The sequence below is a fragment of the Dendrobium catenatum genome, unplaced genomic scaffold (assembly GCF_001605985.2).
Source record: "Dendrobium catenatum unplaced genomic scaffold, ASM160598v2 fragScaff_scaffold_307, whole genome shotgun sequence".
Taxonomy (NCBI): Eukaryota; Viridiplantae; Streptophyta; class Magnoliopsida; order Asparagales; family Orchidaceae; genus Dendrobium; species Dendrobium catenatum.
The window spans coordinates 1-17,813 of record NW_021318769.1 but is presented as its reverse complement, the minus strand read 5'-3'; the positions used below and the strand labels follow the sequence as shown (position 1 = coordinate 17,813).

The following is a 17,813-nucleotide window of genomic DNA, read 5'->3' as shown; positions in this document are numbered from 1 at the left end:
TGGGTAAATGTTGTGCTTAAGAGGATGGATTCTCTCATATTAACTCATAAATACTCACCTAGTCTGTGTGGGCATTAGTTATTTTAAGATGGCGCACAGTTCATTGAAACATTCAAATAAAGAGTAACAAAAAATGTTACTTCTTAAGTTCTACACCTAAGTAAGCTTTTACAAAATAGTTATAAGGGGTTCTCTTGCCAGAATAATTCAAGAATACTCACTAACTCACTCAAAGTTCTCGACTAGCAATAAACTGCTAACTAAAATCATAGCCTTTATCATATCTAAATCAAGTATTTTCTATGAAATCACACTATGTAGCCACTTCATTACACTCATTTTGATTCTCACCTATAAATAAGGAATGATTGGTTGAGAATATGCATTATATAATCTTAAACTAGATGTTGAAACTCCATATTACTAAAGTTATTCTTGGAATCTTTCTAAGATTTTCCTCGTGATATTTTTCTCTCTCACACACAATTGTCATAATAGCTTGACTCAACTCATCCTGCTCTATCAGTTCACCTCGATCTTTTTGTTGGAAGGTTAGGCTACCAACTAAGAGGTATTGAGTTCTAGTCATATGTATGCGGTGTGTATGAGTTTGCTTTGATTAGTCTAAATGTAAAAAAAAAAAAGATTTGATTAAACATTTAGGACAATTCATTTAAGATGCAGTTAAAGCCTCTCTCTCTCATCCCTTCTACACTTTAAAATTATGCATCTCTTATAAGAGTTCAAATTTTTTTTAACAGATAACATCACATCAACATGGAATTTGTGCAGCAACAAGGTAATTAGAGGCGATCACTCAATCGTTGCCCGCCAAAATCGGCGCATCAATTATGAATTCGCGTTGTCAACTTCTTTGGCCGCCATGAACCGCCAATTCGGTTTCCTATCGCTTTTGAATCTCCAACCACAGATCTCTTCAAATTCTTACCATTATTCTCATCTGCTACCTCCGAAGTCTCTTAGAAACCCCAAACATCCAAATTTTTATCTTTCTTCATCAACTCCGCTCAAACAAATCAGTAGATTCGCAAACAACAATCCAAAAATCCTACAAGAGCCCGGCCACTTCTGCAATGATATCGGCCACAGCTACCTTGGCTCTTGCAACAGCAGTGATGCCCAAAGTCTCCACCTGCTACTTATCAAGAAAATTCCCAAAGATTTATTCTTATCGAACAGTCTGGTCAATCTATATGCCAAGACTGGCTCTTTGGAGTGTGCACAACAGGTTTTTGACGAAATGCCTGAAAGGAACAACGTTTCCTGGACTTGCTTGATCGCTGGGTATACCCAGCAGGCATTGCCTGAGAAAGCCTGCCGACTGTTCAAATTGATGTTCTCAACTGGGTTAGAGCCAACACAATTTACTTTTGGTAGCATTTTTCGAGCATGTCAGGACTTGGGCCCTCATATGTCAAGTCTTGGCACACAGATACATGCAATGGTTATGAAAAGCAAGTATTCCCTTGACACTGTGGTGTGTAATTCATTGATATCGATGTACGGAAGCTTCTTTCTTGAACCAGCAAGATATGCTGATGAAGTGTTTAATGGCACACCAGTCAAAAATACTATTTCATGGAATTCAATCATCTCTGTGCATTCTCAGAGAGGAGATGCTGCTTCTGCTTTTTACTACTTCTCAAGGATGCAGGGAGAAGTGAGTTATTCTGGCTTAAAGCCGAATGAGTATACACTTGGAAGTTTGATAGCAGTGAGTTATGCTTGCTCTCCATTCGGTATAATGTGTTCTAGCTCATGTTTAATTGAACAGATACTCGCAAGAGTTACCAAGTCTGGATTTTTGAGTGACCTTTATGTTGGCAGCGCTATGGTTAGTGCATTTTCAAGATATGGCCTGTTTGATATTGCTAGCAAAGTCTTCTTGGAGCTGAGTGATAGGAATTCAGTTACTGTTAATGGTTTGATGATTGGATTGATCAAGCAAAATCGCGGAGAAGAGGCAATGGAAGTTTTCATAGAGGCAGGTGATCTGGTTATGAAAAACTGTGATTCTCATGTGGTTCTTTTAAGTGCATTGACCGAATTTGAGAGCTTGGATGAAGGGAGGAGAAAAGGGCGTGAGATTCATGGTCTTGTAATTAGAAGTGGTCTTATTGATTGCAAGATTGCTATGCACAATGGGCTTATTAACATGTATTCTAAATGCGGTGCTGTAAACAAAGCTCTCATGGTTTTTAAATGCATGAACACTCAAGATCAGGTGTCTTGGAATTCTATTATCGCTGCTCTTGATCAGAATGGACGTTCTGTGGAGGGATTAAAATGTTTTTCTGATATGATGGAAAGCGGTGTTGTACCTTCAATTTATACCATAATTAGTTCACTAAGTTCTTGCACAAGCTTGAGATTTTTAGGAATGGGTACACAAGTGCATTGTGTTGCATCCAAAGTAGGGCTTGATACAGATATTTCTGTATCAAATTCGCTCATAGCAATGTATGGAGAATGTGCAAGCATGCCAGAATGTCGGAAAATCTTCATGTCAATGTCCGATTATGATCAAATTTCATGGAATTCTATGCTCGGAGTATTAGCCAGTTCTGAGGCACCCTTGGAGGAATCACAAGCACTTTTCTCAGATATGATGCAAAGCGGATGGAAGCCAAATAGAGTGACATTTGTTAACCTTTTCGCAGCTTTAACTCCATTTTCCGCTCTTGAATTTGGGAAGCAGGTACACAGTCTCTCTGAGAAGAGTGGAATGTCTGAGGAAACTGCTGTGGAAAACGCACTTTTGTCCCTCTATGCTACGTCAGGGGACATGGAATCTAGTGAAAATCTCTTTGCCCGAATGTCTTACAGGAAAGATGATGTTTCGTGGAATTCTATGGTGTCTGGTTATGTTCACAATGGACTCCTATCGAAGGCCATGGACCTTGTTTGGCTTATGATACGTAATGACCAGAAAATGGATTGTTTTACCTTCACCACTGTTCTAAGTGCATGTTCCTCTGTGGCAGCATTGGAAAGAGGTATGGAGATTCATGCTTTTGGAATTAGGACTCAACTGGAATCTGATCTTGTAGTTGAGAGCGCGCTTGTTGACATGTACTCCAAATGTGGAAGAATAGACTATGCTTCAAAGGTCTTCAACTTCATGCCTCTGAAAAATGAGTACACCTGGAATGCTATGATCTCAGGTTATGCTCGCCATGGGCAAGGCGCCAAGGCTTTAGAGCTGTTCAGAATGATGCAAGATAGTAACCTTCAGCCTGATCATGTCACCTTTGTTGGAGTCCTCTCTGCCTGCAGCCATGCTGGTTTAGTGAAAGAAGGGCTAGATTCTTTTGAATCTATGAGCAAGGAATACAATTTGATTCCTCGGATCGAGCATTATTCATGTGTAGTGGATCTTTTGGGTCGAGCAGGTGAGATTGACAAGATGGAAGACTTTTTGAAAGGAATGAAAATTGTCCCTAACAGTCTCATATGGAGGACAGTGCTGGGGGCTTGTTGCAGATCGAAAAGAGGAGAGAAGACAAACTTGTTCAAGCAAGCGTCAGAAATGCTTATTGAACTAGAACCTCATAATCCAGTGAATTATGTACTTATTTCTAATCTTTATGCTTCTAAAGGGAGATGGGAAGGCGTAGCAAGGGCTAGGGTTTCTTTGAGGGGTGCACAAATGAAGAAAGAAGCTGGTTGTAGCTGGGTCACTCTTAGGGATGGCGTCCATGTCTTTCAATCTGGAGATAGCTCGCACCCGGATATGAAGAAGATACATGAAAAGCTAAATTTTCTAAAACAGAAGATGAAGGAAATAGGCTATGTTCCTCAAACTGAGCTTGCTTGGTACGACCTTGAAGCAGAGAGCAAGGAAGAACTGCTCAGTTACCATAGCGAGAAGCTTGCACTTGCATTCATCCTGACCAGATCTTTAGGGATACCCATAAGGATCATGAAAAACCTTAGAGTTTGTGGGGATTGCCACTTGGCTTTTTGCTACATTTCTAAGATTGTTGGACGGCAAATAATTCTAAGGGATTATAATAGATTCCATCACTTTGAAGATGGAAGGTGTTCCTGTGGGGATTTCTGGTGAATTATCCTGTCTTGCTTGCGTTTCTCAATTTGGGCTTTGCAAGTTTGCAACAGAATAAAATATTTGTCCCAAATCCGAAATGATCGAAAAAGAACTAAAGCATCCATTCCTAAGCCAATTCAAATTAGAGAATTGAGCAAGAATCCTTTTATATTTTTTATTAGCAAAGTCATGGATTATTTAATTTCCGATACTGTTTTTAAGTTATTCATGTCATTGGATATTTAACTGTGAGGATATCCTTACCAGAATTTGACTACCTTTAAATTCCGAAGTATTAAAACATTATCATCAAAGTTTGATCAACAATTGGACCCATTTTTAATTTCCAAATTTTATATCTTAAAACTCCACGAAGCAACCATTTGAATGACACTCATAAAATGTTGGTGACAAGGAAAATGATAAAATGAAATCATATACAATAAACCTTTGACAAAAGCAGCTGCAACAAAAAGACAAAGAAAACTTAAGCAGCCAGTGGTTGAACAAAATTGAAATCCTTAAGGTTGGTTGATAAACAAGGATTTGAGTTAATGCTGCGACTAAGACCAATAGCAGAAACAAAAAAGAAAAGGTTAGAGAGAAAAAGGAAAAAGAGAGAAAAAAAAAAGTTTTCTTGCCATCCTTATATTGCAATCACAAATCTCAAAAAAGTGGAAGACACACCCTACTGAATTACGCACTCGCATCTTCTGGCCTGCTTGTGCTCTAAATCGTCCTCTGAAACACCATCATCACTGCAAAATGAGATAAATTTAGCGTTTATCAACACAACTAACATTAAATACCAGTATTGATGGACAGAAGTGGCAAGCAAACATTCAGTGTAATTGAAGATAATTAATACACACATCCTAGGATAAAAGCTTATTATTATTATTTAAAGTATAAAGCGGAATAAAGATAAGGACATTATAGTAGAAATAGCAGTCTTAAGATGTTTGATGGGCATAAAGAATCCATATTCCAACTTAATGGAAAAACAAATAAATAAATAAATAAAAGCAAAACAACTAACAGAACACATTACCTTATTTGCACATCACTCAAATGTTTATGACCAAACACATGACACATCTTTTTTTTTTTTTTTTTCTATGGAAGTATTTGACTAACTCAAAAAAAAAAAGTTATTTCAGCCAAAGAAATGGGCCACAAATAATTTGAATTTACAACACAAATGTGGGGATAAATGGAAAGTTAATCAAAGGCTGCTGTACCTTTCAAGTCAACGATTTGCAATACTGGAAGTTTTTGGATATGGGATAGTTAGGATATTGGAGGCTCGCATCAAACTAATTAATTGATTTTTAAGTTGTAATTAATATATATAACTTAATTGTGATATTTTTCCATCGTATTTGGGAGTTAGGCTCAACAAGGTTTGCGATAGACATATTAATAAAAAGTAATGAAGTACCTTAGCTCAAATTCTCTTATCTCGGTAAGTTCTTTGCCACATGTATCTGACCATTGAACTTTTCTCCTTCCAGTAAAACATGATACGTTGCTCTGAACCTCTTCCATGGAGTTGCGTGCAGCATCACCATCACTAAGCAAAACACAGCAATTTGTCGATGGTTTCTTAAGACTACTCTTAAGCCATATCTTCCTTTCATTCTCATCAGACGAGACACTGACTGTGACCTTCATTCTATCTGAAGGATTTTCCGTCGAAGTTTCAGAATTGTGAGAAGGACCCGATTCAGGATGCAATGATCCATCATCACAGGAAGATCCACACCCAAAACATGAGAAGGAAGAGCATCCTTGCGGGGCTTCGTTTTTTGAAGAGGCGAGCTTTACATCATGACCCACATCTTGATGAACCAATTGGTATTGATTCCAAGGAGAAATTCTCATGTTTCTTTCTTCATTTTTGTGCCTAAGAAGCAGAAGGGCAAGACCACTACTGTATCCTGATGCTGAAGAGGAAAAGAAACCTCCTCCTTCCACTGCGAATAGCATTACCACAGCTCATATAAATCTGTTCTAACCTAAAATGCATAAGAAAACTGAGTCTCCTGAAGCCTTCAAACCATGAAATAACACATTTATCCTTCAATATGCTACAATGAGCTGCTAAAAGGAACAAAGATACTATATCAGTCCATAAAGAATTTCAAAACGTCCATGGCAGTAGAGAAGATTGTGGTGGAAGGCTTGCTTTCCCATATATGGTGAATTTTTGGGGCTGTTTGGCAACAAGTAGGATTTAACTTGAATAGAATTTACTAAATCCTATAAATCCGGATTTAATAAATCCTGCTAGCTAAAGTTAAATCCAGAAAACTATTTGGTAACGTAAGATTAAATTCTATTAAATCCTCTTGAGCTGTTCAGCAATGTAATCGGATTTAAGGGAGTTATTTGTAACTTGATGCTGGAAGCCAGGTTCCGCGGTCCGCTCTCCCCTGTAGAAAGAGATACACGACACAGAACAAACGCAAGAACAAGTGCAGGAAAGGGAGAAGAATGAAACCAGCGAAAAGCTTTTTACTATATTAATTCATCCATTTACAAAGTATAGAGCCTAATATATAGATAAAGGCAATGAGGAAATAGCAATAAAGTACAATAACGGTAACTACAAGAAAGTACATAGAGGTGAGTGCTACGTGGATTGAGCCACATCAGCATTGTAGTTAACAGCCCCCTGGTAAATAAATCTGTAAGCTTGTCTGTAGCGTAGATATGGTGGACGGCTAGATGCTTGTTCCGAATGCAGTCCCTGATGAAGTGACAATCAACCTCAATATGCTTTGTGAGAGCGTGGAATACATGTTTGTTGGATAGTGCGATTGCAGATGTCTTGTCGCAATAAAATGTAGTTGGGTTGATCTGAGGTATATGAAAGTCTTCAATAAGTCATCGTAGCCAGATGACTTTGGATGCCTCAGCGCCAGCGGCTAAGGCTCGATATTCAGCCTCTGTGGGTGACCGGGCAACCTGTTTAGTTTCTTGACCTGCCATGAAATAAGAGAGTTACCTAAAAAATTACAGTAGCCAGATATGGACTTCCTGTCTTGGCTGTTGCTGGCCCAGCCCGCATCTATATAGCCACGGAGAGTGAGGTTGTCCTTGCGTAAAGGTAGACCTGTGTTGGTTGATCCTTGAATGTAACAAAGAAGACATTTGAAAGCGTCGTAATGAGTGTTGAGAGGATTGTGCATATGTTGACATAATAGATGGACTGCGAATTGGATGTCCGGGCGAGTGAGAGTTAAATATTAAAGGGATACAATTAAGTGACGATACAATTGGGAATTGGAGAATGGTTCATGTGATTTATCGGTAGTGACTGTTTCTCATGAGATGGGTGTTGAGACAGGTTTGGAGTTCTGCATTCCCGTGCTCAATCATGCTTCGTGCGTAGGATTGTTAGTGGAGGAGTATGCCATAGGACATAGGAACGGCTTGGATACCAAGGAATTGGGATAATGACCCAAGATTGCATAGACGAAATTTGTCGTGTAGATTTGATAGGAGTCTATTGATTTCAGTGGTAGAGTTCCTGGTTAAGAGAATGTTGCCTACATAGATTAGGGTATAGATACGTAATGTTCCAGATTTGTATGTGAGAAGGGAGTGATCAGAAAAGCTGATGTGAAAGCCGAAGCTTTGCAAGTGATTAGAGAGAGTGGTGTATCACTCTCAGGGTGATTGTTTGAGACCGTACAAGGCTTTATTTAGTTTGCAAACATAGGTAGGATGAAAAGAATCGTGGAATCCCGGAGGATGATGCATGTAGACCGTATCTGAGAGGTTGCCGTGGAGGAATGCGTTTGAGACGTCGAGCTGATGTATTGGCCAGTTGTGTTGTAATGCGATGAGAATAAGTACGCGAATTGTTGGCATTTTGTCTACGGGATTGAAGGTTTTCGATAGTCTAGGCCATGTTCTTGGTTGAATTCTTTGGCAACCAGCCGAGCTTTGTAACGAGCGAACGAGCCATCAGAGTTGAATTTGGTGTGGAAAGTCCATTTACATCCCAAAACATTCTGATTTGGTGCAGGAGGAACTAAATCCCAGGTTTCTTAAGCTTGACGGGCTTGGAATTCTTGGGGCATGGCTGTGCGCCATTGTTTAAACTTGGCAGCCTGATTGTATGTGGTTGGTTCGGTAGGTTGAAGGATATGAGCTAGATCAAATATTTGTTTGGGTTTGAGAGAACTGATTTTGAATCTAATAATAATGTGGTGTGAAGAGGATGGCCGAACTGCTTCGGATGCATGAATTTCTTGGTGATGCTGTTAATCCGAATTAAAGATCGTGGTGTGAGCGATGGAAGAAGTTGAACTGAGTGTTGGTGGAGTGGGGATTTGGAGAGGATTGATAGTAGTTGATGTAGGTGGGATTTGTGGGTAAGATATGTGATTGTGCCCGTGAATGAGGGAAGTTTGGATGTGGGAACAAGAAGTAAGGGTGGAGTTGTGAGATGTTTGGATGGTGAGTTCGATTGGTGGGTAGATTGGTTGGAGTAAGGGAAGATAGCCTCGTTGAAGATGATGTGGCGAGATGTGTATATTTTGTTTGAGTTTGGATCCAGGCACTTGTATCCTTTTTGGGAGGAGGCATACCTGATAAAGACACAAGGAATTGAAAGAGGGTACAGTTTGTTTTGGGAGTATGGTTTTAGTCATGGATAGAAAAGACATCCAAATACCCGAAGATGGATATAATTTGGTTGATTTTGATGAAGAAGCTCGTAGGGAGATTTGTTGGTGGTGTTGTGGGAGGGTAGACAATTGATAAGGTGGGCGGTTGTCAAGAGAGTATCGACCCATAAGTGTTGTGGGAGAGAAGCTTCTAGGAGAAGAGATCGAGTTGTTTCGATTAAGTGACGATGTTTGTGTTCCGCCACTCTGTTTTGAGAGGGTGAGTAGGGGCAGGTGAATTGGTGAATAATGCCACTATGTTGGAGGAGAGTTTTGAATTTGTTATTAATAAATTCCCCACCCCATCTGTACGAAGTTTAAGAATTTTTTATGGAAATTATCATTCAACCATTCTTTGAAATTCAAGAAACTTATTCGGCACATCAGATTTCTGAACATGAGGGTACACCCAAGTGTATTTTGAATAATCGAAAATGAATAGAGCGAAATACTGATAGCCTTGAGTAGAGATAATTGGGGAAGGGCCCCAAACGTCAGAATGGACTCAAGAAAATGAAGAAGTAGTTACACTTTGAGAACTAAAAAATTGTAAGCAATGACTTTTTGCCATTTTACAAGTGTTACACATGTGGGATTTAGTGGGGATATAAATGTTTGGCTGATGTATAGCGATGATAGAAAGAGTGTGAGAGGACAGATGTCCGAGCCGATGGTGCCATAAGTCTTGGACAGCTTGGACGAAGAGGAGAGCTAACTGAGATGTTGTGGAATCTTTGGGAAGACTGTTATGAAGCGGGTAGAGTCCGTTAATACACGAACCTTTGAGAAGAAGGCGGTTGGTCGTCTTGTCCTTTATTTGATAACCATAAGATGAAAAAGTGATTAGACAGTTATTATATGTTGCTAATTTATAAACAGATAAGAGATTGAAAGAAAGATTTGGAACAAGATTGAGATTAGTCAATTTAAGGTTACCTGTTGGTGTAGGTAGAATTCCTTTAACGGTAGTGTGAATTGGTAATTGATGACCATTACCAAGAATGACTTAACTTGAGCCGTTGTAGAGTTGAGGATTTTGCAATTGACTTGGGTCAGACGTGAGGTGCGTGGATGCGCCGCTGTCTAGAAACCAATCCGTCGTGGTGGGTGATGTCAGGGAGGTAAAGAGTGCGGACGGTGGGTCTGTGTTGTAAAGGTCATCATGCCGATGCCAGCATTTGAAGGCCAAATGGCCATTCTTGCTGCAGATTTCGCAGGTGACCAAGGGTCGTTGGGATTTGTCGCCACGATAAGTGTTGGAGTTGTTTGATGAGCAACCATTGGATCAACCGCGAGAGAAGGAGGTTTGACCGCGACCACGTCCGTGAGTCGCCTTAAGGGCTATTGTGCTGCCAGAAATTTGTAGCGAATGAAGTTCTTTGGTGATCTCATGCGCAAGATTGAGTTATTTGCTGCATAATAATGTGTATAATTTGTCCAGGCTAACTGGGCGAAGGTTTGTTCGGATGGTTGTCTTGAATGCTTGGTAGAGAGGTGGCAGACCATTCAATGTATAATGTATGGCATCTTCGATATCGACTGGAGCTCCGGCGGTGGCGAGTGCGTCCACCTTCGCTTTGACGTCAAGAAGGTATTGCGTTCATGGATTTGTCTTTCATAGATAAGTAATGCAACTCGTTCTTGAGCTGTATAATTCTTGAAGTGGAGGATTGAAGCCACCGATCTAGCGTAGTCTAGATGTCGGCGCAGTGATCAATTGAAAGAACATAAGGTAAGATTGCGGGTGAAATGACGGAGTATAGCACGACAGCAAGATTTTGGTCCAACAGGGTCAAATTGATGGAGAGAGAGTCCGTGGAAGGCCGGCTGTCTTCAGTGGGAATAGATTGGGTCGGACGGGTGGTTGATCCATCCAAGAACCCTTCAAAGCCGTTTGCGTGGAATAATTTGAGAACTTGAGATCGTCAAAGAGGGTAGTTATCAACTGTGAGAGGATGAACGATGACGTTCTTGATGTTGCTCATCAAGAATTTGAGGGAGGATGGGATTTTCAATGAGGTAAAGGAGTCGGCGGGATGAGATGCTTCGATTTGGTTGGTTGATGACATAGCTGCAGATGAATTCATGGGGAGCGAGAAGGGAGGGTAGGATCAAGTCTCTGATACCATGTAGAAAGAGATACACGACATAGAACAGACGCAAGAACAAGTGTGGGAAAGGGAGAAGAATGAAACCAGGGAAAAGCTTTTTACTATATTAATTCATCCATGTATAGAGTACAGAGCATAATATATAGATAAAGGCAATGAGGAAATAGCAAGAAAGTATAGTAACGCTAACTACAAGAAAGTACATTGAGGTGAGTGCTATGTGGATTGAGCCACGTCAGCATTGTAGTTAATATCCCTCTCTCCGGCGCCCTGAAATCTTAAATCCGTCGAATTGCAGCGTAAATCCGGGATTTACCGCAAAAAAGAAAAGACAGAGGATTTATTTCACCGTAACTTCCAATGGGGGCGTAAATTCTATTTGGCAGGATTTACCCTAAATCATGCTCAAATGGGGTATAACTCCAGTTGCCAAACAGCCCCCTTCGGGCTATTTTTTATAACATCTAAAAGATTACCCATAACTCTAAATTATCAGTATTTGCATATTCGTAAATTGCAAGAGTGATTAGATTAAGTTAATGTGATAGTAGATGAATGAACTCATATGCTTATGACAGTAAATCAGCAAAAATTCAAAGACTATATAGCATGGTCCCAAAGCCATTAAAATCAACTAAACAGAAATGGGCGAAAAAATTCAAGCACCGGGAATGCAGCAACTAATTGCAAAATCATCTTATCGGAGCACAGAAACAACCATGTGTCATCACTACTAGTTACCCACAGAACAAAAATAAACCAGTCAGTCATAAAAAAGGAATCTAAAATACAAAACTCGGACATCATCTGGATATGCTTCAGTTCTTACACCCTCCAACTAGGGTTTCTGCCACTATGTGCCAACTTATTAGCGCGAGGATCTGAGAAAGTAATCAAAAAACAAAAGAGACATATACCTGCAAGAAAACCAAGCTCCACTGATTTCGAAAACTCGGCCGAGAAGGATCTCAAGTGGAATAGAGGCCAGAACTCCGAACAGATCTCGGAGTTCAGCAAGGAGATCGGCGAGGGACTGGCCTCTCTGCTGATCTTGATACTGTATTTTTTCTGTGTTCGTTCGTCTGGTTCGTGTCCAGTGAGTCGCTAGAACACCGGGAAGCTAATATGGTTTTTATGATTCGGGGGACGGGGACTTCCGGACTTGGGCGTAATCAGAGCTGTACGATCTTGTGGTCTTGGGTGATGGGATTCGGGATCGACTGAATAGTGGTCAACTAATCAATTCGTCAGAATGGGAACGCTATTTGGTTTTTTTGGTTTTGAAATTATCGCGACTTCTCAATTGATTATTATTATTATTATTTAAATATTAGGAGTAGAATTTAATTGTATTCATTATTAAAATTAATTATAATATTTGTATAACACCAAAGGTATAAAAGATAATAACTCAAAAGGTAATGATAATAGCAAAAAGAGCTGCATCAAAAAATATAATGCTGAAAACAAATAGCAAATAAAAGAACTAACAAAAAGCCTAGTTGATACAAATGGAACTCAAAAAGAGCAAAGTGCTCCAAGATAGTAAAAGAATCACATCAAATTAGAAAATCTCTCCTAGTTGCTAAATCTACCACCCTAAAGGAATCTTGGCTGTTGAGACGATCTTCCAAGGGAAAATATGTTAGTAGAAGAAACATTCATTATCGTTCAACCAAATAGTGAGAACTCAGATTGAGTGAGAGCATAAGTGAATCGAAGAAAATGATCCAAGGCAAAGTAAAACTAAGCTTTCCCAAAAGCCACAATTGCTAACCAACCAACTAAAAATATTCATAATTCCAAAAGTGTTGAAGTAACAAATACTCTACAAACAAACATGAGGAAAATAAAGGAACACGACCACCTCATTATGGAGTAATTATTGTGTCCGGACACCGAACACGTCCAGGGACCAATAACAAAGCGCCACGTCACCTAGGCGCTCGGTACCGTGCTCGATACAGCACTCGGTATTACTCGATATTTGTTTGAATTTTCGGTAATTTGTCCGGACATAATAATTTTTCCTCATTATGAGGTGTAACACCTACTCTTTGATCCTCCGAAAAAATTTAGCACAAATGACAACTTTAATTTCCAAGAAAATTGTAGATGAGCTTTCAAGAATATGCCTATACCTTCTCGCATTTTTTCCCTCCAAATGTAATAAAGTAAGCAACTGATTGCCATAAAATAAATTGCTTTTGAACAGGATGAGCATAGACAGAATCAACAGTGGTAAAAGATATATAAGAGATTTGGCCTTTAACATATATTTGTGATCCTAGGGAGGACGGTAGAAATAATTTCAATTGAAAAATCATACTAAAAAAATAAATGAGCTATCTTTTTCGGATGACTATTATATGATGTCCAACATGACATAGAATTTTAAAATGATAATAATGGTCATAATTACACTAGATATGATACAAGTACTTAAGTAGAGTAGAGAATTACTTATTCAACACATGTTTAGTTTTCATGATAAACAAATTGACATCATACATATTATATTATTTATGTATATTGAAAGCAATTATAGGTTTTAGGTTGTTTTCTCAACCTTTATTATATTGACCTATTTAAGATAAGGGTATGGCCCTAATAAAGTGAGATCAAGTTTTATTATTAGAATGTATGCTTAAACTCTTGATTGAGCCTATGGAGTGTAGTTTTGAATTATTAAAATTTTTAAGGCTCTTTCTCCCCTAATATTGCTTAGGCTTTCTTTGCTATATAAAATTAACAAACTCTACTTAATATACGCAAGCATACGTACTTAATAAAGTAATAAAGTGATAGAGTAGTTTGTCGAACCCACAAAAAGTATGGAAATTGCATATCTTTCCTAATAAAAATTGCATATAGCCTAATTAAATTATTATTTTAAATGTGATTCAGAGCATATGGATCTCTAGATCTCCGTCAAGCTTGCAGTGGTGAAAAGGATATCTATTGACCTCCTACATTTATATCATCTCCTTAAGAACCTAGCATATTTTACATCTTATGTATAGGTATGCAAACATACTATTTTAATATTCCTGGTTATTTTTGCATTCCTCCGTTGAGGTTTTACCTCACACTATATTTTAACTATACATATGGCTACTATGTGCATTAAATTAAAAACTGGATGTTATTGAAGACATAATTTTATTATTAGAGCATAAAAACTTCATTAATACTTAATATATTTTCTACTTCATCAATTCAAAACTAGAGAATTAGACAAACATGGAAGAAAATATAAGCAAACTCATTTTTATTGAAAATATAGAAGAGCAAAAATACATAAGAATGATAACACTAGGAAGGATCAATGTGTCACTTCTACACTTCTTCCTTAATGTATGGAGTTACTATAATATACACTACCTAAATACTCTAATAATTGTATTTAGTATTTCTCTAGTCTCTCTTATATTTAACTCTAAAAGAGATCTTAAAAAGTACTTTAAAATTTACTGAGATTGTTAAGAGAGTTGCTATTTGCATGTTTTACATTCTTGCAACTTTTATAGTTTTGATAATTTCAAATATTATTATTTTATGTATAGTTATCTCCTAACACTTTTTGAAAAACTTATTTTTGCTCTTGTGTGTACTAACATTTCAGGAAAATCAAACTCTAGACTACAAAGATTTCAAATCAAATTCAGCATGAGATACTTTTGGATTTAAAACTTGAATTTTTTTTTAATTAAGTTTTGAAAGGGAGTAATTGTAATTGAGTGAATACACACACACACACTTAAGGAGATCTTGAGAAATTTGTACAGATCGTACGGGACGAACATAGCTCGTACGAGACGAACATAGTTCGTACGGGACGATCAAGTTAGTTATCTCCTCATAAGAGCAATAGAACAAGCAAGAGTCAAAGGAAATTTTTCTAAGTCCTAATTGTCCAGAACGAAGTGTATTCGTCTCAGGACGAAATGTTCTCTAAAAAATTTTCGTTCAAAAACGAAGTGTATTCGTTCCAGGACGAGTTGCTCTCTGGATTGTTATCGTCCATGACGAAGTGTATTAATCCCGGGACAATTTACTCTCTGTAAAACTTTCGTCCGGATGAACCTTAACTTCATACCAGGACGAAGTGAACCAACTCTAAAAATTAAGTGTCGTTCTACAGTTTTTGGGAACCGACCTATGGAATAACCGTTCATACCGGACGAACCTAGTTCGTACGGGATGAGGTGTGTACGAAATCATTTTGTGCCCATATACATTAGGTTCGTTCCAATGCATTTAAGTAAAATAGTCCAAGACGATCCACGATTGTACGGGACAATCCAATACGTATTGACTTGAAAATTTACAGTTTTTGGACGGTTTGTTGTGTCTTTCCTATAAATAGTCCAAACTAAACTGCCACATAATCTTTTTGCCCATTGATCTTTGTGCCTATTGAAAGAAGAGTCAAGGAGAGAGTGTGAGAGAGCATTCCAAAGAAGATTCTTACTACTGGAGCGAGGAGGCTTCACTTGGTGATTAAAGGTAAGAGTCTATACTTTTGATTTGAAATTACTTCACTCTTTCTTTCTTCCTTCTAGATTTATTGTGAGAAGATCTATCAAGGAGAACCAGTTCTCTACCGACACTTGGAGAGTGTGAATAACCGAAGGGTTCTCTACCCACACTAGGAGAGTGTGAATAGCCGAAGGGTTCTCTAGCCACACTAGGAGAGTGTGAAAGGAAGGACGGTTCTCTACCAACACTGGGAACAGTGTAAAAGGACGACGGTTCTCTACCGCACTGGGTAGTGGTGAAAAGAGTTTTTGTAAAGGCTTCTCCGCCTTGCTGTGGGTGCAAAAGGAAAATCACTATTGGTATTAGTGCAATACTCGGAGGGTGCCTCCAGGGAGTGGATGTATGTTTGGTTTTGACCGAACCACTATAAATTTGGTGTTCTTTATTTTTCCACTGTTTTTATTTTAACGTTTACAACTTGTGGTTGAAAAATCTATTTCTATAAAACTCACTAAAGTTAGTTTTCATTTCCAAATTTTAAGAGGGTAAAATTTTTTTTAATTACCAATTCACCCCCCCTCTTGGTTAGCTGTGGGACATAAGATTAGGTTTAACAACCTAATTCTTAGTGAACGAGTTTCAACAAGTGGTATCAGAGCTTTGTTTCAAAATCATAAGTTTAGACTACTTTTTTATTAACGTAGATGGCTTCATTTGGAAAATGAAATACACCCGAGGGTTACTCTATAACTAGACCTCCACTGTTCGACAATATACCATTTGATTTTTGAAAAACACGCATGTTTACATTTTTACAGTCACTTGATTATCGTATTTGAAACTTAGTTCATGAAGGGTATACAAAACCAACTAGATTAGTTGATGGAGTTAGAGTTGAAACCTCTTTTGCGGATTGGATAGTAGAAGAACGTGACTTAGCATAACTAAATGCTAAATGCTTGAATAGTTTCTTTTGTGCTTTAAAATCAGTAGACTACATGCATGTTTCCACTTGCAAAAGTGGGAAGGACATATGGAATATACTTTGTATAACTTATGAGGGGACTAATGAGGTTAAGTAATCTATACTTAATATCTTGTTGCATGATTATGAACCATTTCATATGAAAATAAATGAATCTATTACTGATATATACACAAGATTCACACAAATAGTCACCTATTTACATGCACTAGGTAGGGAACTAACGAATGCTAAAATGATTAACAAAATTTTTCGTTGTTTGCCTACTGCTTATAATGCTAAAATTACTGCAATTACAGAGTCTAAAGATCTAAATATTTACTATATTGACAATCTTCTTGGTTCGCTAATTGCTTGCGAGCAAGGAGTTAGCCAAAGAAAGATTGATGCAGGTGAACCACGAAGGGAGAAGAACATAGCACTAAATATGGAAGAGTTTGAGAGTGAACACTCATAACCTGAGGATGAAGACAACATCGCATTGATGACTAGACAATTCAAAAGCTTTCTAAAAAGGAAGCAGAAGAGACGCCGGCATTAGAATAGAGATAAATTTAATAGAAATACCAAAGTTTCAAATGAAGCGATTTGCTATGAGTGCAGGAAACTTGGTCATATCAAGACTGATTGCGCAAAACTCAAAGCCACTCCTAGCAAGGAGAAGGTTGAGGAGAAACTAATTGTAAAGAAGAGAAAAAAAGTTTTAAAGAGCTTTCTAGGCGGACTCAACTTCAAATTCATCAAAGACTGAGAAGGAAGATGAAGTCACTAATCTGTGCTTAATGACCGATAATCTTGATCAGTTAGATTAAGAAAAAGTATGCGACTTAACCTATGATGAACTTTTTGAAGTTTTTGAACACATGCATGATGCATATAGAAAAATGAAGAAAATGCATGCTAGTCTAAGTTTAGAATTTGAAGAATTACAAAAGGAATATAAAATCCTTAGGAAAGATCATGCTTTAATTGATGACAACAACATGAAATTGCTTGATGAATTTGATGACTTGAATAAAAAACATGAAAATTTAAAATCATCCTATGCTAAACTTGAAAAAGATTTTAAAAATTTTAAGGATGAATCAGAGTGCAAAATTTATAGATCAAATTATATAAATCAAATTTTATAAGATATGAATTCATTTTACAAATTAATGATAAAAGCTTTCGAGGATAATAGGATACCCCCTAAACTTGAAGATTTACTAATCCTATCCTATATCCTAAATTTATGCAATTCCTGACTAGACAAATGATTGGTAGAAGACTTAGGAAACCATTTCCAAAAGTAAAATATAATAATTGTGGATTGTTTGGACATATAGCTTACACCTGTACTTTGAAGATGAAAACTTATTTGGTATGAAAATCTAAGATGCATAAATCTAGACATATCATACATGCATCTAATTATAAATTGTCAAAAGGAGAACCCAAACTTGTTTGGGTTCCCAAGTCTAACGTTTGATAATTAGATCGCGTAA

General features: G+C 37.8%; 2 protein-coding genes across 5 annotated transcripts; one reads left to right on the top strand and one right to left on the bottom strand.

Moving 5' to 3' along the window:
• Positions 1-446: 446 nt before the first annotated feature.
• On the top strand, positions 447-4,240 carry LOC110094908 (putative pentatricopeptide repeat-containing protein At5g09950). The gene is made up of 2 exons (XM_020820249.2): positions 447-571; positions 762-4,240. The coding sequence occupies exon 2, from the start codon at positions 884-886 to the stop codon at positions 4,085-4,087; it is 3,204 nt and encodes a 1,067-aa protein (XP_020675908.1). The 5' UTR covers positions 447-571; positions 762-883; the 3' UTR covers positions 4,088-4,240.
• A 249-nt stretch (positions 4,241-4,489) lies between these two features.
• Positions 4,490-12,098, bottom strand: LOC110094909. 4 transcript variants are annotated; one of them, XM_020820252.2, is made up of 3 exons: positions 11,777-12,098; positions 5,511-6,172; positions 4,490-4,827 (listed from the first exon to the last, which is right to left on the bottom strand). In XM_020820252.2, the coding sequence occupies exons 2-3, from the start codon at positions 6,056-6,058 to the stop codon at positions 4,758-4,760; spliced, it is 618 nt and encodes a 205-aa protein (XP_020675911.1). In that variant the 5' UTR covers positions 6,059-6,172; positions 11,777-12,098; the 3' UTR covers positions 4,490-4,757. The 4 variants fall into 4 exon arrangements, with proteins under 4 accessions (XP_020675911.1, XP_020675910.1, XP_020675909.1 ...); XM_020820251.2 differs by having other exon boundaries at positions 5,511-6,169; XM_020820250.2 differs by having other exon boundaries at positions 5,511-6,087; positions 11,777-12,097.
• Positions 12,099-17,813: the final 5,715 nt, after the last annotated feature.

Coding starts and splice junctions, on each gene's coding strand:
- LOC110094909 (XM_020820252.2), bottom strand. CDS start 6,058: ATGCTATTCGCAGTGGAAGGAGGAGGTTTCTTTTCCTCTTCAGCATCA. Junction 4,828..5,510: donor ATAAGAGAATTTGAGCTAAG/GTACTTCATTAC, acceptor CTCATTTTGCAG/TGATGATGGTGTTTCAGAGG.
- LOC110094908 (XM_020820249.2), top strand. CDS start 884: ATGAACCGCCAATTCGGTTTCCTATCGCTTTTGAATCTCCAACCACAG.